This window comes from Schistocerca cancellata, chromosome 5 (assembly GCF_023864275.1).
Source record: "Schistocerca cancellata isolate TAMUIC-IGC-003103 chromosome 5, iqSchCanc2.1, whole genome shotgun sequence".
In the NCBI taxonomy this organism is placed as follows: Eukaryota; Metazoa; Arthropoda; class Insecta; order Orthoptera; family Acrididae; genus Schistocerca; species Schistocerca cancellata.
Window position 1 is genome coordinate 536,176 of NC_064630.1, and position 26,152 is coordinate 562,327.

The 26,152-nt window shown below is 41.5% G+C and overlaps 1 protein-coding gene across 1 annotated transcript in view; it reads right to left on the bottom strand.

Annotated features, from left to right (window-relative positions):
• Positions 1–1,681: 1,681 nt before the first annotated feature.
• The window catches only part of LOC126188104 (cytochrome P450 9e2-like), a 75,419-nt gene continuing 50,948 nt past the window's right edge, over positions 1,682–26,152 (bottom strand). The window contains exons 4-8 of the mRNA XM_049929570.1: positions 18,265–18,473; positions 17,974–18,166; positions 17,016–17,237; positions 5,983–6,246; positions 1,682–2,645 (exon numbers count right to left, since the gene is read on the bottom strand). Coding sequence (XP_049785527.1) covers positions 2,476–2,645; positions 5,983–6,246; positions 17,016–17,237; positions 17,974–18,166; positions 18,265–18,473 — 1,058 coding nt within the window. The 3' untranslated portion in view covers positions 1,682–2,475. The remainder of the gene's footprint in view (positions 2,646–5,982; positions 6,247–17,015; positions 17,238–17,973; positions 18,167–18,264; positions 18,474–26,152) is intronic.

Here is a 26,152-nt window from a genome sequence, read left to right on the forward strand (position 1 = left end):
TATGAAGATTAGCATCTCCAAAACGAAAGTAATGTCAGTGGGAAAGAGATATAAACGGATTGAGTGCCAAATAGGAGGAACAAAGTTAGAACAGGTGGACGGTTTCAAGTACTTAGGATGCATATTCTCACAGGATGGCAACGTAGTGAAAGAACTGGAAGCGAGGTGTAGCAAAGCTAATGCAGTGAGCGCTCAGCTACGATCTACTCTCTTTTGCAAGAATGAAGTCAGTACCAAGACTAAGTTATCAGTGCACCGTTCAATCTTTCGACCAACTTTGTTGTATGGGAGCGAAAGCTGGGTGGATTCAGGTTACCTTATCAACAAGGTTGAGGTTACGGATATGAAAGTAGCTAGGATGATTGCAGGTACTAGTAGATGGGAACAATGGCAGGAGGGTATCCACAATGAGGCAATCAAAGAAAAACTGGGAATGAACTCTATAGATGTAGCAGTCAGGGCGAACAGGCTTAGATGGTGGGGTCATGTTACACACATGGGAGAAGCAAGGTTACCCAAGAGACTCATTGGTTCAGCAGTAGAGGGTAGGAGGAGTCGGGGCAGACCAAGGAGAAGGTATCAAGATTCGGTTAAGAACGATTTTGAAGTAATAGGATTAACGTCAGAAGAGGCACCAATGTTAGCACTGAATAGGGGATCATGGAGGAATTTTATAAGGGGGACTATGCTCCTGACTGAACGCTGAAAGGCATAATCAGTCTTAAATGATGATGATGTAGAGAGTTGTCTGTCGTGTGGGCTACTTTATGTCTTATTTTTTTAGTATGTTTCCTATTCTATGGGCTGCTTTGTTGCTGTAAGCCACAGTGCGCTGTTTGCTTGTTGTTATGTGTGTTTCTTGTTCATGTGTGCCTGTGTGTATGTTCTGTGTGTTTATATTCTGTGCCTTTGTGATCTATGTGTGTTTATGTCCTGTGTGTCTTGCGTTTGTAAGTTGACGACAGGTTTTTATGTTTAGGTGCTAGGTGTCCCCTTTATTTTCGTTTTATTTCGTGATTTAGTTTCTCTATAATGTTTATATCGTATCAATTCTCTATAACAATTTGTCTGATTGTCTGTAATAGGTTTTTGTATTTGTCATCACAGTGTGGAGTTTTGTTCAGACTGTGTAGCATACATTGCAAAATGGATAGTTCGTGCGTAAAGAGAGATTGTGTATAGACGGTGGCCTTCCTGAATATGGAAAACTGGGTTTGCTTGTTTTGTCTGTTCTATGGCGAATTTTATTTTTGCGTGAACTGCGTTTATATCATTGTGGAGTTGTTGGATGCGACTGGGTATTTCATCTTGAACGCACACGATATCATCTACATAGCGATACCAATATACTATTCTTTTTGTTTGGGTCTCATTGTTGTCTCAAATATTTTGTTTTCAATGTGATTGAGAAATATGTTAGCTAGGAGTCCACTGACTGGTGAGCACACGGGAAACCTGTCCTGTTGTGAGTAGAGCTGGCGGAGTACAACAGGTTGTCAACGAAAAAGAAAAACTGTGTTTTGCTCAAGGGGGACGCTTTCCTAAACCAATGAATCTATGTGAAATTAGTTCTTAACAATTCATTCAAAACTACTAGCAGGGAACTCTCTGTCTGTGACTTCGAAATGTGTGACGTACATAGGTGAAACCCTTAGATGATCTACCAACAGAAATAAAATGCTTGAAAGACGGCAGTGTTTATTTGGCAATACATTCTGTACAGAAGATGAATACTTGTATATAAAAAAGTTGTCAGTTACCTATAAACAAACTGCATGTTTATGTAAATAGCACAACTTCTGTCTTGAGGATTATGTACAAAAAGGTGTAATTAGTATAACTACAAATCAATAAAAGTACCACAACGATAATTTAAAAACTATTTATCGAATGTGACAACAATAAAGTTGAGAGTTTACATTATCATTGTCCAGGTGTTTCACTGAGATACACTCTAGCTGCAGTTTCACAACACTATTTTTTATATTGTTTTCGATACGTTTATCATGAGACAAGACGAGAACAAATGATTCGTTATACACTATACCTGCATCACAACATAGTTTAAATGCTGACTGTAACACTCGAAAAGGTATAACTCAATTCATATGTGATTGGTATCAGTTGATTGCGTCGTATCTCCTTCTCCAAAGCCTTTGCGAAGTATGGAACGAGTTCTGAGTCATCAAGTAATGTACTGGGAGTCATCTTAGTGTCTTAGTTTGAATAGCATCCAAAAACTACCGTTATGACAAAGTCCATTATTTGTTTTCAAAACTGTTCCACTTTACCCTTTCTGCATCCGAACCATAAAGTTTCCTGCACTCAAGTCAATAACTGGACGTACAATAGCGATTATCGCTTTTTCCATGTGAACAGGGACGATGTCGGTGTGGAGTCATCTCTTGGTGCTCTGAATTACCAGTTGAACAATACTGTGAGAACTCCTTCGTTCTGCTGAAAGTGATGTACGTGTTAGGATCTCTGTCGAATGCCAAGCCACGCACCACCCTTTATCGAGAGCGACAGACTATTGCCTGGATCGAGTTTTAACGGAATTAGTGTCTTGGAAACAACTTCTACATTAAACTGGGACATGAGGTACAGCAGCACAGTCTTTACCTCCATGATAGCGAATCTCTGGGCTGCAACAAGGAAACATTAACAACGTTATTCTCATATCACATAGAATGAAAGCAATATGATGGTAAATTTGTTCATACACCATAGATTTATGGTCTGTGGATTTCTTGCATTTTGAACTGCTAACGGTGAGAAACTACAATTTTTGTCGGTGTGAAGTTGAAGTATTTGTAAACATGAGTCACAAGAAAAAGCATAGGACTAGCCACTTTACGCTGAGCAGGACTCAATGTAAAGAGGCTAGTCCTATCCTGTTTGTTGTGACTTATGTTTACAACACAGTTTAACTTCACACCTACAAAGATCCATGCTGAAGCGAGTCTGAAACATTGGAACATAAATAAACCAGTACATGAAGCACGAATGATGACCAGAAATACACAAAACAGGAAAATAGGTTCTATTAGTGTATAACATTTTACGATACAGACTCAAATTTTCTCTGAATCTAATTACAGTTTTTTAGAAAAAGATAAGTAAATTTACTTCTGCGACGACACCAGCGTCAGTCCTTGGGTGAAGTGCACGTTTAGTCGTTCAGACAGCTAAATGTATTTACGTTGCACTTTTTTTACCAACAGTTCAAAAAGAGCCATGCACCAAATGAGATTGGCGGTGGCGTAACATTTCTGGTGTACAAAAGGTCATAATCAACTTTTTCTAGGAATAACAGCAAACAAACGTATCACCTTACGTACTCAAAGTAGGTACAATACAGAGTGGAGTAGTTGCGAATTAACGCGGCGGACAAGTGTGTTACAGGACGGATTTGAACTTCACTGATAAAGCTTCAGAAGTAGTTTAGAGCTGTTTTGCGACGTAGAACCGTAACACTTTACTTAATAAATTATTTCTTCTTACTGATCTGAATATGGCCAACTCTGGGCCATGTAAAACAATATTTATAGTTCAAATTGCTCTGAGCACTATGGGACTCAACTTCGGAGGTCATCAGTCCCCTAGAACTTAGAACTACTTAAACCTAACTAACCTAAGGACATCACACACATCCATGCCCGAGGCAGGATTCGAACCTGCGACCGTAGCGGTCTCGTGGTTCCAGACTGTAGCGCCTAGAACCACACGGCCACTCTGGCCGGCAATATTTATGATTTAGTCTTTCGGTTGCTATTTATTTTCCTTTTTTTCAGTTTTTTTCATTCTTTCGCTGTCATGGCTGATTATTTGCATTTTTTTCTTCCTATTTTTTAAAATCCTGACTGTTTTTCATTATGCTCCTAATATTTCTCTGTTTTGAAACTCTTAACCCGGTAGAGACATTTCTTCTAACTTTGGTCTTTTGACGGTTATTTACCCACATTTTTTTCTTTTTGTTACTGAAATAATTGTTTGCTTAATCAGTGTTATTCCGTTCCTTTTACGTAGACTAATACGCGGAGAACTGTTTACTCTCCAACAAGATCGGCGGTGGTGGCTACTTTACTACCCCCATCTGTACTTCATAGACATCAACATCCTCTCTGATAATGAGTATAGTCTCCTCGGCCTTTACATAACGCATCTACAGTGATCTCTATACCACCTGAACGTTGAACTTCCACTGTCTGATCGTGCCAGCCATAGATGATTATATTTCGTTTCTTGCCGAACTACAACATGGCTGCTAGGAAATGTCACTAGAACACGAAAAGGAAATACTTTCAGATTCCGCTGTTATATCACAAATTGACATAAAGTTCAAAACAAGAAATCGGTCTGCAATTCTTTGTCACGCACAGGCCGATCGATATTTCTTGCCAAACTGCAACATGGCGGACGATGCAAAGCACATGAATTTGCATACTCGCTGCAGTTCTGTACTCAAGAGACCAGACTTCTACATCCAGGTTGTATAGAGATCTCTGTATTCGACCCATAGAATAGAAATATCTCTGGAGTGAGCATTCAGATGCGCATTCTATTATCAACATACTTTGCCACCATTGTCACGGGACGACGTAGATTTGTACGTAATGTATCCTATAAATTTCGAATAGCGTCATATCACTCGTATCGGTAGTACAAACAGATTAACTTCGTAGGTGCCATGGACTTGGTATAGGCGATTTGTAGCCACCATAGCAATATAAATTTGATACCTGGAATAAGCTGTGCTCGTAGTTTTGAAGAGCAAAATGAACGGGAATCACGTCGCGGTATCGTCACATTAGTTCGCTTAGTGCAGTACCGAAAGACGTAAATATATTTATGAGCCAACATCTGTGATACAAAAAGTCAAAGGAATTGAGGAACTAACAACTTCGAAGGTTATTAATGGTCTAAACAAAATGCATAACGTATGTTCTTGACAAGTTTTGTTCGGTAATGTGCTGAAAACTGAAACAACATTTAAAAAGATCGACATTTAATTGCTAGAGGAAAAGACACATACAAACACGTCCAGCAATAGCTATAAACGAAGAAATGGAGCCTGTTTACCTCATCCGTTATGTTTTTTTCTTACGTAACTAATAACGTCATAAACAACTACGTTTTCTCCTGCATTAGAGTTGACCTATTCATTTAACATGTTAGGTAGTGGAAATTGCTTCGTTAATTTATGTTCTTATTTACATGCATGTCAGCTCTGTTCTGTTATTGTAAAAACTGAATAATTTTTCGCTTTGAGACATCTGACATCACTGGTGTAAGAACACTCAATATAAAAAATATCCAAGTCGTCACGGAACATTTGCAACTTTCCACGAGTGCAGAACAATAAGAAAATAAATATTACGATATTACGACGACACAAAAACACAGCAGCGAAAATAGGTTAACTTACGATGTTAGCACACGACGACACCGTCAAAACTTTCTTCGCGAGAAACTTTGTGCCGTGATGTAACGGTCCGTTGACGAGCAATGTGAATGCTTCTATTTGAAATGCATTGTTGAATGTTTTCGCGTGACGAGACGTGACGCCCAATGAGAAATGGCCTTAAGAAAATAGCGTCGTCCCGAGAGATCACGTGACACTTCCAGCTTAATGCTGACAAGATGCTCTGAACGCAATGCTCATTCCAGAGATATTTCTACTCAACGATTCGACCGACCTTTACATACACAACGCTCCTGCAGCACGAATTACGACAGTCATTTTCCTTCGATGACGAAGGAGGAAATCACGGAAAACTTGAGTTCTCATTTGAACTTGACACAAAAACCGAGGGAATTTCATCAATGATGTTGCACTACTCGCTTGCAAAATCTCTGTAGTGTCTCCTCATACTTTTTGTTTTCCATCGTGTGTTTAACGTGTCTTTAATGTAGTGATGCTGATCCTGCTTTTCTTTAAGAACTGACATAATTCAAAATAAAAAATAAAGTACAGCTTACCTATACAAACACGAGGTCCTGACCCGAATGGAGAGTATGTGAACGGTACGATGAGCTGCTTGTTCTCCGCAGTGAAGCGCTCAGGTCTGAAGCAGTCAGGCTCTGCGAAGTATTTGGGATCGTTGTGGATTCCGTGAACGGGCACCCAGATCCCGTCTCCAGGTCGCAGTTCGACGCTCGGGCACGAATCCGTGGCTGGTAGGCGGTACGTGCGGACGCATTCTCGGTCCAAGAAAGGCGCAGGAGGGTACATGCGCAGAGTTTCTGGAATGTTAATTAAGAAAACCATTGGATATTGCAGCTGTTCCACAAGCAGGTCTTTGCATTAATGTGAAGCAATGGTCCCACAGGATTTACACATAGTAAGTAATAATATACTAACAATCAGATCAGTTTGTAATTCGTTGTGTTTTCCCTGTGTTGCATTTGACTTTACAAGTGTGCAGTGAAGTTACAGTGTCTTGCTGCCGTTTATATTTTATTTCTTGGAAACTGCATAATCTACGTACTGTATAACCCGTTGCAGCAGTGGATCGTAACATTCTATAAAGTTGCTAAGGCTCTTGTTTTCCAAATACATCATTTTGTTACGAAAAATATTGTTTGACAGATATCCGAGAAGTGTTTAGAAAGACAAAGAGAAGCAGTACCACGTGGGGCTAAAAAGATGTAGAGACCATCCACTACGTCAGCCATACCAAAATAAAACAAAAACGCAACAAAACATCATGTGACATTCCGGTGACGGATTACACTGCAATCATCATATGGCACGCGAAATATCATCTGATTACGAACATGACGTACGTCGCCGAGAAAGTGAGCCTACAAGAGACTATCGCCCGTTGCACACCGAGGAATGGTTCAAATAGCTCTGAGCACTATGGGACTTAACATCTGAGGTCATCAGTCCCCTAGAACTTAGAACTTCTTAAACCTAACTAACCTAAGGACATCACACACATCTATGCCCGAGGCAGGATTCGAACCTGCGACCGTAGCGGTCGCGCGTTTTCAGACTGAAGCACCTAGAACCGCTCGGCCACATCGGCCGGCTACCGAGGAATCATTTGAACAAGTTCCTGATGTTACTTGATCGTCGCTAGAAGTAATTCTTGCTCTAGGATCTCGAACAATCGAATTTTGTAACAGTCTTACTCGGGCCTACACAGATCCACTTGACGTTTCGCATCAGGAATTAAGAAGTCAGAGTTCTTCACATTTAAGCGGCCTTGACTAGAAATACGTGTCGTTTAGCCAGATTCCTTCTTTTCACTCGGCAACGAACCAAATGTCATACTTCACGAATTATCTTCTCTGTTATGCTTTGTGTTCTGTGATTGTAACTGGTTTAGATGTTGCTTTGCTACACTGAGGTGGCAGAGGTCATGCGATATCTCGTAAAATCGTGTCGGAGCTCCTCCTGCGCGGCGTTGCGCTGCAGCTCGACGTGGTACGGACAAGTCGTTGGAAGTCCCTGCCGAAATATTGAGCCACGCTGCCTCTATAGCCGTCCATAATTGCGGAAGTATTGCCGGTGCAGGATTTTGTCCAAGAACTGACCTCCTTATTATGTTCCATGTATGTTCGATGTGGTTCATGTCGGGGTCTGGGTAGCCAGACCATTCGCTCGAATCGTCCAGAATGTTCTTCAAACCAACCGCCAACAATTGTGGAACGATGACATGGCGCATTGTCATCCATAAAAATTCCATCGTTGTCTAGGAACGTGACGTCCATGGATGGCTGCAAATGGTCTCAACCGAACATCCAGAGGACCCAGTCGATTCCATGTAAACACAGCTCACATCGTAATGCGTCTACGTCCAACTACCATTCCTCGTTCAAAGTCTGTTAATTCCCATCGTGCGTCCTTAATCACGTCGGAAACCTTTTCACACGAATCACCAGAGCACAAATGACAACTCCGCCATTGCGCTGCCCTTTTTAATTTTGTGCACGCGATACGACCGCCATCTGTATATGTGCATATCGCTATCCCACGACTTTTGTCACTTCAATGTCTAGCAGACGTTGAATTTATAAACTTGTTATTGGCCTATTGCTGAGGGATACTATTATAAAGATATTTACGAGGTTCCTGAAGTCACTCATACTGCGGATGCTGAACAGTTCTTTGAGACAATGTACGTCAACGCTGAGAAATCTTGTTAGTTTAGATTGGCTTTGGTTGATAGTAGCTGATACTGTCATAGTTTTGTGTAGACCATCAAAAAAAGTCATGTTTCTTGGTTTATCAAGTGTCGCAAGGGCTATGTTTATAACAGAAGCCTTACTTCAGAGCGCACAGATAGTCTTTGACTCTTCTACACTGCTTAGAATTATTGCTAAGGAACAGAGATATTGTTGGGCAGGAATAAACACAGGCAGTGAAAGACAGTACATTCGTAGTAGATATGGGGTGGTAGGCTATATTTACAACGAAAAATGGCACAAATCTCATGCCACGGGAAAACAGGGTAACAGACATAAATATCGTTCATGTCTGACACAGACTCCCGACATAAAGGTATATATCGGACTCTCAGAAAGGAACAAGCCCTCCTGGGGCACTAACGAACATTAGGCACCCGTTGCTTCCAAACTGTTGAGGGGTTTCTGGAGGATACGGCCGCACACATCTCTCAAGGAGGTTATCAGTCCTTGCAAGGTTCTGGGAGGGGGTGTTAATCGAGAAACAGGTCTGTCAAGAGCATTGCAGACATGCACCGAGGAAATACGCAGGCCATTACGTACGTTCGGTATCTTCACATTCCAATGTGTGGGACACCTCAGCGATCCTGTATGGGTGGATATTGTGGGCCATAAACACAAGAGTTGGGACCTACAGCAGCTCGAAGGAAACGGACGTGATCCAGAATAATCTCCCAGTAATACCGCTGTGGTGTAACGGCACCTCACGCAAAGATATGCAACGCTTTTCGCCCATCGTACATAAAACCTGGCCACACCATAACGCCTAAACTTCAGACATCAAAAAAGGCTTTGCATCACCTCTGTTCCGAGACTACCGGAAACTGTACAGAAAATTGGAATAGTGATCAACATAAACATCGTTTCTGCCCAGTTTAATTGCTCATGAAAACCGCACATTGCGTGTTGTACTACCGTACAGCGAGACCTTCAGAGGTGGTGGTCCAGATTGTTGTACACACCTACCTTTAATATCCAGTAGCACGTCCTCTTGTATTGATGTATGCTTGTATTCGTCGTGGCACACTATCCACAAGTTCATCAAGGCACAGTTGGTCCATATTGTCGCACTCGTCAACGGCGATGCGGCGTAGATCCCTCAGAGTGGTTGGTGTGTCGCGTCGTCCATATTAAAGCCCTTTTCAACCTATCCCAGGCATTCTCGATAGGGTTCGTGTCTGGGGACATTCTCGCAACATTAGTCGAGCGATATCGTTATCCTGAATTAAGTCATTCACAATATGTGCACCATGGGGGCGTGAGTTGTCTTCCATAAAGACGAATGCCTCGCCAATATGCTGCCGATATGGTTGCACTATCGGTCGGAGGATGGCATTCACGTATCGTACAGCCGTTATGGCGTCTTCCATGACCACCAGCGGCGTACGCCGGCCCCACATAATGCCACCCAAAACAGCAGGGAACTTCCACCTTGCTGCACTCGCTGGACAGGGTGTCTACGGCGTTAAGCCTGACCGGGTTGCCTTCAAACACGTCTCCGATCATTGTCTGTTTGGAGGCACATGTGACACTCATCGGTGAAGAGAACGTGATGCCAATCCTGAGCGGTTCATTCGGCATGTTGTTGGGCCCATCTGAACCGCGCTGCATGGTGTTGTGGTTGCAAAGATGGACGTCGCCATGGACGTCGGGACTGAAGTTGCGCGTCATGCAGCCTATTGCACACAGTTTGAGTCGTAACACTAGTCCTGTGGCTGCACGAAAAGCATTATTCAACGTGGTGGCGTTGCTGTCAGGGTTCCTCCGGGCTATAATCCGTAGGTAGCGGTCATCCACTGCAGTAGTAGCGCTTGGCCGGCCTGAGCGAGGTATGTCATTTACAGTTCCTGTCTTTCTGTATCTTCTCCATGTCCGAACAACATCGCTTTAGTTCACTCCGAGACGCCTGGACACTTCTCTTGTTGAGAGCCCTTCCTAGCACAAAGTAACAATGCGGACGCGATCGAACCGCGGTACTGACCTGTAGCAATGACAATGCGACCCGGGTACCTCCTTCCTGGTGGGATCACTGGAACTGATCGGCTGTCGGACCCCCTCCGTCTAATAGGCGCTGCTCATGCATGGTTGTTTACATCTTTGGGCGGATGCAGTGACATCTCTGAACAGTCAAAGGGACTGTGTCTGTGATACAATATCCACAGTCAACGTCTATCTTCAGGAGTTCTGGGAACTGGGGCGGTGCAAAACTTTTTTTGATGTGTGTATATCAGTGACGCCGATGAATATTCTGTGTTGTGTAAAGTGATCTTCCCTCTCTCTACACTGTCTGGTGGCCAGACTCACTTGCCACAGGTGAGGCGAGATTCGTCGCAGAACATCACTCTGGACCACTGTTGCTGACTCTAAGCCATATGCTCCCTAAACCGTCGAACTTTTTGCGACGACTGCACTGATGAAGTGGGCTCCTTTTACAGGCTTCCGAGCATGCAAACCAGTCTGATTTAATCGCCGTGAAATGGTTCTGGCAGAGATTCTTGCTCCCATTGAGCTCGTAAGGTATGTAGTGATATGCCTAGGAGTGTAGTGTCTATTCCTTTCCGCGACTAGAGCTACGTATCAATCCGCTTTTGATGTGGTGGTTCGTCTACGACCGCCGACATGCTTTCGCATAGCATTTCCACTTTCAGCGGCCTTTTTTATTGGCGAGATGACACTTTTGGACACACCCATTACTGAGGCCACGGTAGTGACACGTTCACCAACTTCGAGCCGTCCAACTCCTCGTCCACGACCGTAAGCACTCAAATTATGTCTTGTTGTATCATTAATCGGTTCCACAATGATCTTCGTCAATCACGGTACTGCATGAATTGTCGAATGCATCCAGAGTGCTCGTACATAGGCGTCGCTGCAGTTAACACGTGCCGGCCCCTGCATTTCCTTTCACTATGGTTGGTCAGGTGTTCCGTACTAATTGTTGGTTGTTCCATAGCAATAAACAGTTGTTCCTTAGTAAGTGTCATCGTTCTTTTCCAATTGTCAAGGATGTATATGCTGAATCAGTACTTCTGACAAACATTTCTTTTTGATTTCTTCATTTTTTCTTTTAATCTTTTCGGTTTAGATGCCACCCACTTCTTATTAATTTCATTCCTGAGAGACTTATTCTGCTGTATTCCTTTCTTTTGATGAACATTTTTGTGCATCCTTCTTTCGTCGATCAATTATATCTTTCTCAGTTGCCCTGCTTGTGCCTCAATTGTTTCTCTGACTTAGTGTTGATTCTTTTTAGGAATATTCATTCCTCATCAGCTGAATTACCTAGTGTGGTTTCACTGTCGCAGCATCGGATCAGGGAGAACTTCAGTCGCACATCATCATTCCCCAGTATTCAGGTGTACTGCTTCTTTCGAATAGTTTCTTCTTTTGCATACTCTTTGTCATTACTAAATTGTCGTCTGAGGTCGTCGCAGAAATCCGGACCCAGAATTTTCCCGTTAGCAGCCAGCGGTGCTGTCTACTGTAACACGCTGTCTACTGTAACACGGAGGCCGTGGTATACGGCCAATAAAGTAACAACTTGAAATAAGGATTTCGATACGTGTGGTGTCTACAATCTGTATCCTGGACGTCCCATGCAGCCAGTAATTCCTCGTTTCTCTCACACTACCACCATTTACTGAGTGTTGAATAAAAGTCTTTAACTTGGTCAAAAACCCGTACCGTAATTTGGGATGTGCCCTGTCTGCCAAAAAAGATTTTATTTGTTGTCGGATAGTGCACTACGTATGAATCAGCAACTTGCTCAGATGTTTAAGGGCTGTGAATAGCACAGCGAAGTAGAGACAGTTACTTAGTTTACTGTAAATGCGGCATTGGCCTTATCGATCATGAGCCTGCTCACTGAGCCTATTTCTATTCCCTTCTGTCGAGTGCATTGGTTGTCCATTCTGAACTGACGTTCATCGTTGCTGTGCCATCTCGAATACTGTTTCGCCATCTAAGTCTGGGTCTTCGTGATTCTCCCGTTTATCTATTCACATCAAAAAAAGTTTTACATCACCCCAGTTCCCAGAACTCCTAAAGATAGACTTTGACTGTGGATACTGTATCACAGATACAGTCCCGTTGACTGTTCAGAGGTGTCACTAAATCCGCTCAAAGGTGAAACAACCATGCATGAGCAGCGCGAGGTCGTCTTTGCAACTACGACACCACGCAGCGCGGTTCAGATGGGCCCAACAACATGCCGAATGCACCGCTCAGGATTGACATCACGTTCTCTTCGCCGATGAGTATCGTATATGCCTTTAACCAGACAATCGTCGGAGACGTGTCTGGAGGCAATCTGGTCAGGGTTAACGCCTTAGACACACTGTCCAGCGAGTGCAGCAAGGTGGAGGTTACCTGCTGTTTTGGGGTGGCATTATGTGGGGCCGACGTACGCCGCTGGTGCTCATGGAAGGCGCCGTAACGGCTGTACGATACGTGAATGCCATCCTATGGCCGATAGTGCAACCATATCGGCAGCATATTGGCGAGGCATTCGTCTTTATGGACGACAATTTTCGCCCCCTTCGTGCGCATTTTTTGAATGACTTACTCGAGGATAACGACATCGCTCGACTAGAATGGCCAGCATGTTCTCCAGACATGAACCCTCAGAAACATGCCTGGGATAGTTTGTAAAGGGCTGTTTATGGACAGCGAGACCCATCAACCACTCTGAGGTATTTACGCCGAATCGCTGTTGAGGAGTGGGATAATCTGGATCAACAGTGCCTTGATGAATTTGTGGATAGTATGCCACGACGAATACACGCATGCATCAATGCAAGAGGACGTGCTACTGGGTATAAGAGGTATCGGTGTGTACAGCAATCTGGACGACCACCTCTGAAGGTCTCGCTGTATGGTAGTACAACATGCAATGTGTGGTTTTCATGAGCAATAAAAAGGGCGGAAATGATGTTTATGTTGATGTCTATTCCAATTTTCTGTACAGTTTCCGGAGCTCTCGGAACCGAGGTGATGCAAAACTTTTTTTGATGTTTGCATTTACCTAGAGAATGCTGCTGCTGATAGTCTGTTCTCTGACATTGCTGCTGTGTGATCAAACCAGGTCAACCTTCGCTTCTTTAGCACTTCTACGATATTACGGTGCTTGTTCAACTACCGCAGTTGTTATTTCTGTCTTATTCTCCGTCCCATGTTATTTTCGTCGAATACAAGCTGATTTTTTAAAAATGTTTGGATATTAATAGTTTTTGTTCATCTCGGTTTCATTTTCTTCTTGTCTCAGTTTACAAGACGGGGCCTGTAGGAGATTTTTAAATATTTTTTTGTCTGACGTCAGTTATGATCAGTAGCCTCATAATTTCTCATGTAGCCTGGGGTAGCATCTTGCATGAAATGGGAATATGGCGACTTAGATGCGAGTCAGAAGCAGTTCCTTACTTTTTTTCTTGAAACCTATGGAATGTTCGCCGGCTGCTTTTAAACCTAGCCGGTGGGTACGAATTTCAACTGCAGAGGTGTAACTTCGCGCCTACTTAAAAATCAATCAAGCAATCAAAATGAAGCCTCCGAGAAAATTCTGTAAGTTTTTTCTGTTAAGAAAGGACTTTAGTACAGTTTCTGGCGTGCTCTTCCTGAACCGTGACTGGGCGAGCAACTGACGCTGTTGTGTGTTGGCCTCTAGCCCCCCCCCCCACCCCCACCCCGCCCCCCTCCATAACATGTACAAGCTGAACGTTGCGTCAGGGAAGAAACGAACAAGAGATTCTGTGGTCACTCTTCTCAGAGTATCTGGAGAGTGCGGACATTATGTTGTAGGGAGGAGACGTAACTTTGAGTCAGCTCTCAGTAAACCCTGTTGGCGTCAGCACCTTTAGCAATAGGTTGTGAATGACGATAGTTAATTTATATTTTGCCGTGTAAAATTTGCTTTCTCGTGTGAAACTTGGTACCATGTACTCAACATGATGTAGAGACTTGCACCCACTCATTTGGACGCCCCTACCGTCTCTCGTAGTCAATCTTGTAATTAGTTAGCGGCTACTATTACTAGAGAGATTATACGCCCTCCACCTGTTTATCAGTTTTATCGTCCGTATTCTACAAATCCTTCTAGAAACCGACGTGTCCACCAGTCACAATTTTCTCTTATTATCTTTCACTGTGCAACTAGGCCTTCATAACGGGTGCGTGAGTTGTAATCCACCCGTACGTACATCTTGATCTTCACCCAAATTGTCATTATCCTCTCACCACATGTGAAACCTCGCGACCTAGTCACCTACGTTTGGTGATAAGATTGCTGATTATAACTACGAAGGCTTCCGCGGCCAGTGTTATAATGATTAAGATTCTTCTGGGTGTTGTACCGCTTCGTCGAATAAAATACTTTAATTACAAACTTAAAACCGGCGTTTCGACTGCATTACAACGCCCTTCCTCAGGGCAAGACTGGTTTTTCTGGAGGAAAAGTGGCTCTGTTTAGTGCAGGCGGTCGGTGTCAGTATGACTTGTATTTGAAACTTTAATGGGTCGAGTGTATAATAAGCTAGTCATGGCGGAAGGGGGAGCGCAGGAAAGAAGCTGTTGACTGGCCAGCCTGCTTGTCAGTGATTGGCGACAGTCTGCAAATCAGTGCCTGGCTTCTGGCGAGCACGTTTTCTTCATAGTGTGCGCGTAAATGCCCTGACAGTTCCCCTGTAGCTGTTTGTGTAGACTGTCCCGATGCAGGACTTCAGATTTTCCTATTTGCATCCAGATATTCTGTCTTCTCTCCATTAAAACGTAGTATAGTTTTTGCAGCCATTTTTTATTCTTTTGATTAATTATGTTTTGGAACTACTAATTAATGCTATAACATCTACATTGGCAAGTGTAATAATGCTTACATCCCGCAGTTGGGTCCATTAGGGTCACTTTCAGTAGATTATCCATCGATCTTCTGTAAGACGAGGTTAATATAACTGAAATGGCGATCCCTTGTCTCAGCCCAGTGTAGACTTTGAAGAGCCTCAATAAATCTGAAGAAGGGCATGATTCCAACAAGCCTTTTTAAATTACTGTATTTGCACCACTAGTTTCAGACACTTTTCGTTTTCAAATGCATCTACATGTGCAGATATGGTCACATCGTTATCAGTTCGTCGAAACCTCGCGCGTCATGCAGATCTGTGCTCAGCACGGTCGTCAACGACCATCTTATCAAATCACATTATACGAACTTGTGTGTTTTGTAGTAAAAATTACAAGAAGATGGCCGTTGACGACCGTGCTGTGCACAGATGTGCATGGCATGAGGTTTTGTTTAACGAACTGATAACGATGTGTCCATGTCTGTTACTGTAGATGCACCTGAAAATGGGACAGTGTCGGAAACTAGCAGTTAAAGTAATTTAAAACACAGTCTGAAAGAATCATGAAGTTTTTCATCATCATCATCGTCATCGCCGCCGTCGTCGTCGTCATCATCTTCTTCATCTTATACTGCTTCTTACTCGTCTTCCTCCTAAAGCCTATTTCCTTCGCTACTCCAGAGTCTACCCGACCGGTTGTCCATCCATCTTTTCCTTGGGCGTCCAGTATTTCCTTTACCTATTAGTGATTTATTTCTTACGATTTTCACAATCTTCCGTTTATCCATGCCATCTGTTCGTTCCATTCATGATTTCTGTTATGTACCCACTCATTAAAGGGGCCCAATTTACGTTCTTTTCTAATGCTTTCTCTTCTCTCTCTGTTTCCAAGAGCCTTCCCTGTAATCCTTCGAAGAATGTTCATTTCTGTGGTTTCCAAAAGTCTTTGTTGATGTTTCAGGTCTTGTCTCAGCTGTGTATGCCATAACTGTCTCACTATTGTTTTATTTATTCCTGCCTTTACATCTTTCCATATATGCTTACCTTTCCAATTTATATATTTAAGAGCCGGCCGAGCGGTTCTAGGCGTTTCAGTCCGGAACCGCGCTGCTGCTACGGTCGCAGATTCGAATCCTGCCTCGGGCATGGTTTTGTGTGATGTCTTTAGTTTGGATAGGCTTAAGTAGTTCTAAGTCTAGGGGACTGATGACCTCAGATGTTAAGTCCCCTAGTGCTTAGAGCCATTTGAACCATTTTTATATATTTAAGCACTCTGGCACTATTTTTGCTTTTGTTACTTGTTCTCTAACTTCCTTCACGACATTTCCAGTGTCGCTGGACAGTCTCTTTCTTCCATTAGCCTATTGTACCAGGCGGCAGCTTTGAAGGTCTGAGCTGACGAGAGAAAAAGAAAGACTCCCTCGGGCCCCGAAACCTAATGCCATTGTGGTCGAGAACATAAGAATTGACCAAGAGAGTCCGGCAGGAGAGGCAACGGGAGGGGCTTGACGCCAGTAATTTCAAGTACCCTCGTCAAACTCAGCTCACGGACCTACGGTCGCTGACGCGTGTATTCCCTTAGTTGTTTTTCACATTTTTTTGAAATTTTCAGTTTCCCCTACCGGTGTCTGTATATGACATAAAGTTTTCTCTCTACCAATTTCAACGAATCTGCTTAATTTTGAGGATATTTGAAATTTACAAATCGTGCTTAGACGTGTCTGACGATGTATGCTATCACAGGCCTTTTGAAATCTAGAAACATAGGAACATCTGCATTGTAACTTTCCTCCCCGTGAATAAAAGATCCAGTGTGGATTTTTTTCTCCAGAAAACGTACTGTTAGTCATCAATTAGTTATTCAGTTAAGTGGAATAGCCTGTTTAACATACAAATAAAAGATCTAAAGATATCAGGAAACAAAAATAAGAAATAACGTTCAGAAACGACCGGCTGCAATTACACGGCTTCGGTGTCATCCCGACTCACCGGAGATGACCATGTCGAGGTACTGGCAGCCCATGACCTGCTCGTAGCTGGGCTGCCCCCCACTCTTCTCCGTCAGCTCGTCCACCTCCCTCTGCAGCCGCCTCTGGACATCCTGGTGTGTGGCCAGCAGGTAGCTGCAGAAGGTCAGTGCAGTGGACACCGTGTCGAAGCCGGCGATGAAGAATATCATCGCCTGGGCCGCTATGTCCTCGTCCGTGAGATCTGCCGCAATGAGAGGAACACTGTGGGCCAAGTAAGGAAAAAAATGCTCTAATAAAGATTCCGTTCTTTATTTATAGCTCTCTCTGGTGACCACATTGCAAAAATAATGAAAGTGAGGTCCCCTCTTATCGTAGAATGCCATTCTTTTTTCATCTATACGTGTTTCGGGACTTATGGGACAAAAAATGATTCTTTATTTAAGTTTAAAAGAATACAAGTAAATTAGAAAAACAGAAGTTACGTCTTCGCGTTTGCTATTGTCGTCTTCTTATTTCGAGAAGATATTATGTGTTGTTCAAGCCCTGTTCAAGTTTAGTCGGGCCTCAGAAAGTCTTTTGATTATAATGGTGTTTTCGATTTAGTTAAACTGGTCTTTGCATGGTAAATAAGTTCATAAAAGTACTGAGCCCCACGTCTGTACAACAGCCAGTCTCAACTCTAATCCACGTAAATCCGACACTAAATCTTTTAAGATTCTATGGAAAGACCCACATCACGACAAAAGACTGTCTCGCTTAAAATTTTTGTGATGTGGACCCCCAGACCGCAACCTACAAAGCTGTGCATAAATCAGGCCCTGCACTGAATGCATGTAGAACTATACTGTGCAAACCAATGCGACGTGCACGGCAGGGGGCGCGCCTCGCCGTATACGGCTAATCAGTGTAAACTCGCAGAAAGTTTCTCCTGACCAGTGCTGTTCTTAACGTAACGCTTCCTCCTGCCGGCTACTTACACCTGCGTTTGCCCTCGGCGGTGCCGTTCTTCTGCCCGTCCTCAGGTGCCAACTCGCCACGGCGCGCCTGCATGAGCAGGTGGATCATGTCGTGGCGGATGATTCCTTGCTTCTCTCGAGTCTGAATTGTCTCTACCACCAAAGACTTGAAGAAACTCACCGCCTTCTGACTGAAGAAGGGAATACCCAGCATCTGAAGTTCATAAAGTAAATGAAATCATTCTTTTGTTACACTGTAACTAAAGTGCCTCTACATGCCTGCGTAGTTTACAAACGGTGCATATTACGAACCTCCATCATCCTTGCAGATATAAAATAGCCGAAACTGACGAATAGGCTGATATTGGACAGATCTCGGCCCGTGATGAAGAACTCGTTGTCAGGTTCGGACAATGAGTCCACTTTGACACCAAACGCTGTAGTCGCAATCACGTCGTTAGTGACGCGTCTGAAGAAGTCCCTGAGCTCTAGTGTTAGGACCTTCTCCTTCTGGGAACAAACTGCACCAGAAAGAGTAATAATTACACAGAAATAATTCTTACGAGTTGAAATCATAAAAATTCTTGTCAATAGTAATAAAGAAACAAAAATAAAAAAAATCCAATCGCGAATGAATAATGTGTAAGTAGGCTGTTTAGGTTTCTATGTTGGTAACGCCATGTAGCGCTCTGCATTAAAATCACTGGCTGTGCTGTGTGCAGTCTGTGGCTGGTTGGCATTGTTGGAATGTTGCCGTTGTAGTGTTGGGCAGTTGGATGTTAACAGTGCGTAGCGTTGCGCAGTTGGAGGTGAGCCGCCAGCAGTGGTGGATGTGAGGAGAGAAATGGCGAAATTTTGAGAGCGGATGATCTGGACGTGTGTCCATCAGAGACAGTAAATTTATAAGACTGGACGTCATGAACTGCTTTTGAACACTATTAAGGTAAATACATTGTTTGTCCTCTATCAAAATCTTTCATTTGCTAACTATGCCTATCAGTAGTTAGTGCCTTCAGTAGTTTGAATCTTTTATTTAGCTGGCAGTAGTGGCGCTAGCTGTATTGCAGTAGTACGAGTAACGAAGATTTTTGTGAGGTAAGTGATTTGTGAAAGGTATAGGTTAATGTTAGTCAGGGCCATTCTTTTGTAGAGATTATTGAAAGTCAGATTGCGTTCCGCTAAAAATATTGTGTGTCAGTTTAGTGTTGATCAGAATAGGTAAAGAGTGAAATGTCTGAGTATGCTCAGTTCTGCTCAGCTGTTTGAAAATCAAATAATGTAAGAGGTTTATCAGCACAGTACTTCACTAATTTTTCTAAGGGTATGTTTCATATGGCGACCTTACCAGGATACCTCACTGGAATCTTCTGATTTTTTCTTGTAGTTTCTGTAATTAGTGTAGCTATTGTTTATTGCTAGCGCATAAGTATAGAGAGAATTTCCTTTGTAGTTGTAGTTTTTCATTGTTGTACAGTAAAGCAGTTGTGGCATGCATGTACATTTGCACCAAGTATTTCGCAGCTGCGCTTGCAATTAACGAGATATTATTTTCAATGCTATGTTAGTGTGTTTTCTTATTTTGCTCTTCAAATTGTGCTTTTCTGTGTTGTCATGTGAAATATTGTGACAATAATGGCGTGTGAAAAACGTAATACTAGGCTCCAAAGTAAACTGAGAAATGACAGTGAAGACGAAAGCAGTATGTTAGCGCCACCGTGTAATGAATTAACTAATGTTCAAAGTAGTAATTTGGAATTGTGCATAGGGAAATGGAGCGGGCTGCAAATAATAGTGTAGACAGTGAAACAATTAGTGAACACGGAAGCATTATCGATCGATCGGTTGGCAACAGCTCGCCTCAGGAATCCGAAATGACAGGACACAATCTCGCAAATACTGTAGATTCAGGTTTTGGGTCCTCACCGTTTTCTCAAATAAGTCAAGACACATTTTCTGCTTGTCAAGATGTGAATGTTGCTGGTGCAAATTCACTGCCGAAAAGCACTGAGGAACATGTTTCATACACCAGTGCATTGTTATTATAATTAATACAACAAATGGGACAAAAGCTTCAAAAGTTAGAGATGATGGAACAAAATCAGAGTCAAACATAGCAAAAGCTTCAAAAGTTAGACACAATGGAACGAAATCTTCGAAAGTTAGACACAATGGAACAAAATCTTCAAAAGTTAGACACAATTGAACAAAATCTTCAAAAGTTAGACACCACACTTGAACAAACACGTGAAGATTTAACTACTGAGTTACATAACATCGAATCGAAATGTCAAAAAGTCTGTAATGACGTAAAAACACAAATTTGTGAGCATTTTCAACCTATTTTCTCGCTGCATGAAAATGCATTACAGAATCACGAAGCAGCCATAAAAGAACTGCTAACTATTATTCATGAAAATCATGAGGTTAAACTACTTGCAAAAATTCAGGAAAACTTAAAGGACACAGTAGATACTCTGAAAATTGGTTCAGAAAGACACATGGAGGAAATTAGTTCATTATCAGAGAAAGTAGTCGAACTTTCGGATCAGCTAAATAATTTATCTACGAAGGTAGATGATAATCTGAATGACACAAGACCGGTAGTCTTTGATGATACAGAAGAGTACGAACAAATTAGGAATTTCAAACAAAATCAGAATCAAATTAATACGCAACACCAAAGAGAAATCCGGGAAGTACAAGATCAGTTGACACAGGTAATACAAGAATTACATATTTCAGAGGACACTCGCAATCCAATACGGGAAGAGGGGCATAGAAATATGGAACTGCCACAAAATAATAACACAGGGCACTTCGGAAATTATGAAAGAATTTGGTAAGGTACACCGAATTTTGAGATGGAACCGCGGAAACGACGTAACAATGACCGTCTTGCGACTCGCTAACATGATTGTAACTATAAGCTGTTTATTACTACACGTAAATTCAAAACATTTAAGAATTCCAGCAACGACATTCATCCACAAGCGAGGCTTCATTAATTCTCTCATTGTTTTCCTCCCAACTGGTCATTAGAGCACAGATTAGAATTGATATGTGGCTATTTAGAGACTGAACCAGCTGTAAGAATGCGATCGGTCATTCATGATTGTCACAGTGAAGGAGAATTTTATCATGCCTTCCTCTCAGCATATTGGTCTCAAGCTACACAAGACCGAGTAATACATAGCATCATAATGATGAAACATTTCGAACAATCTGAATTTTCCAGTCTTGTGAAATATTTTGAAGACATGTTGCACAAGAATCAGTACCTGTCAAACCCATACAGCCCCTCAGAACTCATCCGCATTTGCTTAATCAATTTGCCTGAACATTTACGACATATTATTTTGGCAGGACGTTGCAAAGACGACATTGAAGTTTTTCAGGGACTGTTACAAGAACTGGAAATTGACACTGACAATCGCGTGACACGAAAACAGGAACACAACAATTACAGGTCATATCCGTCACAATTCCGCAATGAAAGAAATAATAACTGGACACGATAAGGCTATTTTTACAACGTAAATCGTGACCTAAAGAGACACAACCCATATGACAACCGTTGGCAGAGTAGTAATAATTACAGGGAAAGATCACCTCTCCGCGGTAATGACTATCACAGAGACAATCAGAGAAACAGTCAATATGGGAACCAAAATAATTATTGTCAAGAGAGACAGAATAACGTCAGACGCAACAGTTATGGTTAAAATTCCGGGAGAAATTCTTCACCACATAACCGACAAAAAAGAAGCTATGTAAACTACTGGCAAAACGACAGCCCTGAATTTCATCAGAACTGGCAGGATTCAAACAGGACAGGGCCCTCTTAACAAGGTGAATTTGTAGAAGTTAGATCTCCAAATCCCAATAACGACGCGTGTCAACAAAGAGACAATAGGCAATGCCTCACACTGCTGGCAGCCACAAAACGTACTTATGAAACTGACGACGTAGCTGCCGTGGATAGTAATTACGTATAAATGTAAGACATTAGGGACATCTTACTCCAGGAACACGACGTAAACCATAACAACATTGCATATCCTGTGATTCACATTACAGTACATGACGTAAAATTTGTGGCAGTACTTGACTCTGGCAGTCCCACTTCAGTAATTAGCGAAACGGCCTTTAGCAAATGCAACAAATCGAACGATTGCCCCACACTTCCGTTACGTAAGATTAAATTACAAGGTGCAATTGTTGGAAAAAGTGTAGATGTATGCCAACAAACCAACTTGAATTCTTTTGTCAAAGCCACAGATTCTCTATGAACTTTCTTATTGTTCCATTATTGTCGACGAAAATTATATTGGGAGTAGACTTTTTGAATGAATACAGAGCAATCTTAAACTTTCACAATGCTGAAATAAGTTTAGAGAAAGAAGGTAAGTCAATAGCTTTGAAATTTGGAGATTGTCTCTCAAACCATGACGAGGAAATTAATCAGCTTTACCTTCTGTTAGACAACAGTTCGGAATTTTCGACGGAACTAGACACTAACAATCACTCTGCAAGTACTGACAGGGATGATATCGACGGCATATTTGATACTAATGAGTTAATTCAGAATAAAATTCAAACAATTGAGAACTGTAATGACACTGATAGGCAGGACCTTTTTGAGATTTTACAAATACATTCCACAGTTTTTTCTCATAAAACAGGAACAATCAAGGGATTTCAATACCAATTTCGTGTTCGTAAGCATACTAAATTTTGTGTTAGACCATATGTAATTCCAGCACATTATAGGGACCATGTTAGAACAGAAATACAATCTATGCTTGAGGATGGCATTATTGAGCCTGCAGTAGGCTCATACAACAATCCATTACATGTTGTTGAGAAGAAAAATGGATCGATCAGGCTTGTCTTAGAATCGAGACAAATCAATACTATCATCATTCATGAAACAGACAGCCCGTAAATGATGGAAGAACTTCTTCAAAATTTTAATGGTGTAAAAGTGTTGTCTTCTATTGATCTCAGATCCAGCTTTTATCAGATCGAACTTCATCCAGAATGTAGAAAATACACAGCTTTTCTTTGTTTCGGCGTTTGTTATCAATTTCGGAAACTTCCTTTTGGTTTGAACATTTCTTCGGCAGTGTTCATTCGCGGGCTAAATTCCATATTACCTGATTTCTTAAAACGTCACATCACCTTATATGTGGATGATATTCTAATAGCAGAAGCCTCATGGGAACAACATAATCGCATCCTCAACAGTTTGTTACGTATTTTTGCAGAATCTGGAATTACAGTTAACTTCGAAAATTCTGAATTCAGTAGGTCAAAGGTGAGGTTTTTGGGACATATTATTTCTTCTGTAGGCATTCAGCCGGAGCCTGAAAAGTTAGAAGCAATCAGAGCCATTCCAGTTCCATCCACAAAAAAACAAGTCCGCAGTTTTATAGGTCTCGTAAATTTTTACCGTCGTTTTCTGAATATGCAAATTCTAGTTGCACCAAAACTTTGTTCTCTCACTGGAAAAAATACTATTTGGAACTGGAACGAACAAGCACAGTTGGAATTCCATTCTTTGAAAGAATCGCTACTTAACGTGCCAATACTAGCTCATCCAGATCTGTCACAAGATTTCTGCCTTAGCACGGATTCTTCTAAAGTCGGTCTTGGTGTCCATTTATTTCAAGAAGCCATATAAAATGACACTACTGTTCAGAAAACCATTGCTTTTGCTAGCTGAGTGTTAACAAAATCTGAAAAAAATTATTCCGTTACTGAACTAGAAGCTTTAGCTATCGTTTGGGCATTTAACAAATTCCGTTTCTTTCTTTCTGGTAAGCACGTAAAATTATACAGTGATCATGATGCATTACAATTTCTTATGTCTTCAAAATTAAATCATGACAGATTAAAACGTTGGGCATTGTTTCTGCAAGAATTCCACTTCACAACAGTCTATATTTCCAGCAAGGAGAACATTGTTGCGGACGCACTGTCACGCGCACCGGCTGGGCTTGAGAAAAGTAACACAGAAGGCAACCTCGAGAAAAATTTCAGTATTCTTTACATTCAGAAAATCGCCTTTGAAAACTTCATCACCACATCTTTAAAGGACATTGCCCATGAACAAGATAAATATCCGATTTGGAAAGACATCAAAAGTAAAAGGCATGAAAAGACACACACACAGATTCGGCGTTATTATCTGGTTAGAAACAACATACTCTTCAAACGCTGCACTGTTGATGACAAGCTATGGGTACTTTGCATTCCAGACGATTTTGTTAATAAGCTCATTTGGTACATTCATTTCAGCTGCGCACATTTTGGTCCACGAAAATGTTATATTCTTTGAACGACTTGTTATGTTAACAATATGGAAAAGAGAATTCAAAGAGTCTTGTCTATTTGTAAACTTTGTCAAAAGGCGAAACCATCTACTATCTCACATCGTGCTCCGTTGTTTCCTATCATTCCTTCTAAATTAAAAGAATTTGCTGCTGTTGATCTCTTGGGACTCCTTGTCAGAACATCGAATGGATTTTCGTACGTTCTAGTCGCTGTTGAACTTACTTCAAAATTTGTTTCTTTCACTCCGTTACGTAAAGCCACTGGATGGTCTGTATCCAACTACTTTGTTAAAAATTTCTTATGTGAAGTTTGACACGTTAGTAAAGTCATTTGAGATAACGGACCACAATTCAAATCTGCTGTTTGGTCCCGCATGCTTCGGAACCATAAAATCAATCCTGTTTCTATTTCATTGTACTCACCACATTGTAACCCGTCTGAAAGAAATCAATAAGCTTTGCAGACTTTACTGTCACAGAAAGCAACAGCATTGGGACAGATATTTACGCTTATTTCAAAACGTGCTGAATGAAATGCCTCATGACTCCACTGCTTTACCACCTACTCTTGTACAGAAGAATGAAGAACCACCGAACAGATTCAGAGAGCTGGTACCTTTCCCAAATACACGTAAACTTCGATACAAAGACATAATTGATTTGGCTATTAAAAATATAAAATCTGCAGGAGACAAAAGGAGAAAACTACACGGTAAAGCAATTGCAAAGAAATTATATGTTGGTCTGAAAGTTTTCATTAAAGCTCATTCATTGTCATATAAGAAGAAACACTTGAGTCACAAATTCTTTCTGATTTACAATGGACCTTACAGAATCCGATTTATACCACATGATAATTGCGTCGAAGTTGAAACTCTGCGTACTAGGAAGAGTAAAGGATTGCACCACATTTCACATGTAAAACCGTTTATTGGAAGATAATTTGCTTTTTAACTTAGTCTTTGCCATAAAATTTTTCACTTCACGCTACTAGTACGCTTTGTCACACTTAGAAACTGTTATCATGCAAAAATGTTTTGAAGTTAACTATCCAGTCAAGAACATAGGGAACATATTTGGACAGTTACTACCACTGCATTGTGATAGTGAACAGAGGACATAGTGTTACTGTGTGTGTGTATATTTTTGCTTGTTAGTTGCACGATTACGTAACGAATGTAAGACTTACATACTTAGAACATATACTGCTAATGAGATTCTAATGCATCATTTTGGTCTACTTGAAAAGACATTCTTTATTTGAAGTACTTTCTGTGAGATTAAAGATGACTTAGTATTTGGTTTCTTTGACAGCTACATGATTATATCACGACAATACTAATGTGTGACACAATTTACATTGTCGCTTTTGTGCTGTATCTGCTTTATATCTGCACAGTTTTTCTGAATTCTTCTGGAAGGTAAAACATGTTTTAGTAGTAACTTTTGTGCTATAGCTACAATGAGACAGCCTTTTTTGTAGCACAACAATACGTTACAGTGTAGTACTTTCTTGATCACGGTACTGTACGTAATAACTACGAAATCTATACGCACAGCACTTCGCTTTTGTTTATTACGAGGTAAGTGAATTGACTTTCACAGAACTTTGCTTGCGGACGACGATAATTACGACACTTGGCACATTTTTTACCCTTAAATAATGACACAGATTATGTTACAACAAGACGCACAATTTAGCGCTGCAGTACACGTATTTGAGTGATTAATTTTGTACTTAAAACATTTATTTTTAAAGATTTTTGAATTACAAAGAAAGTTTTCGGTGATACATTTCATTCCATTGCTGTAATCTGTAACACCTGAGGGTATAATTACATTAATTCTCAGGAGGTACACGCTTA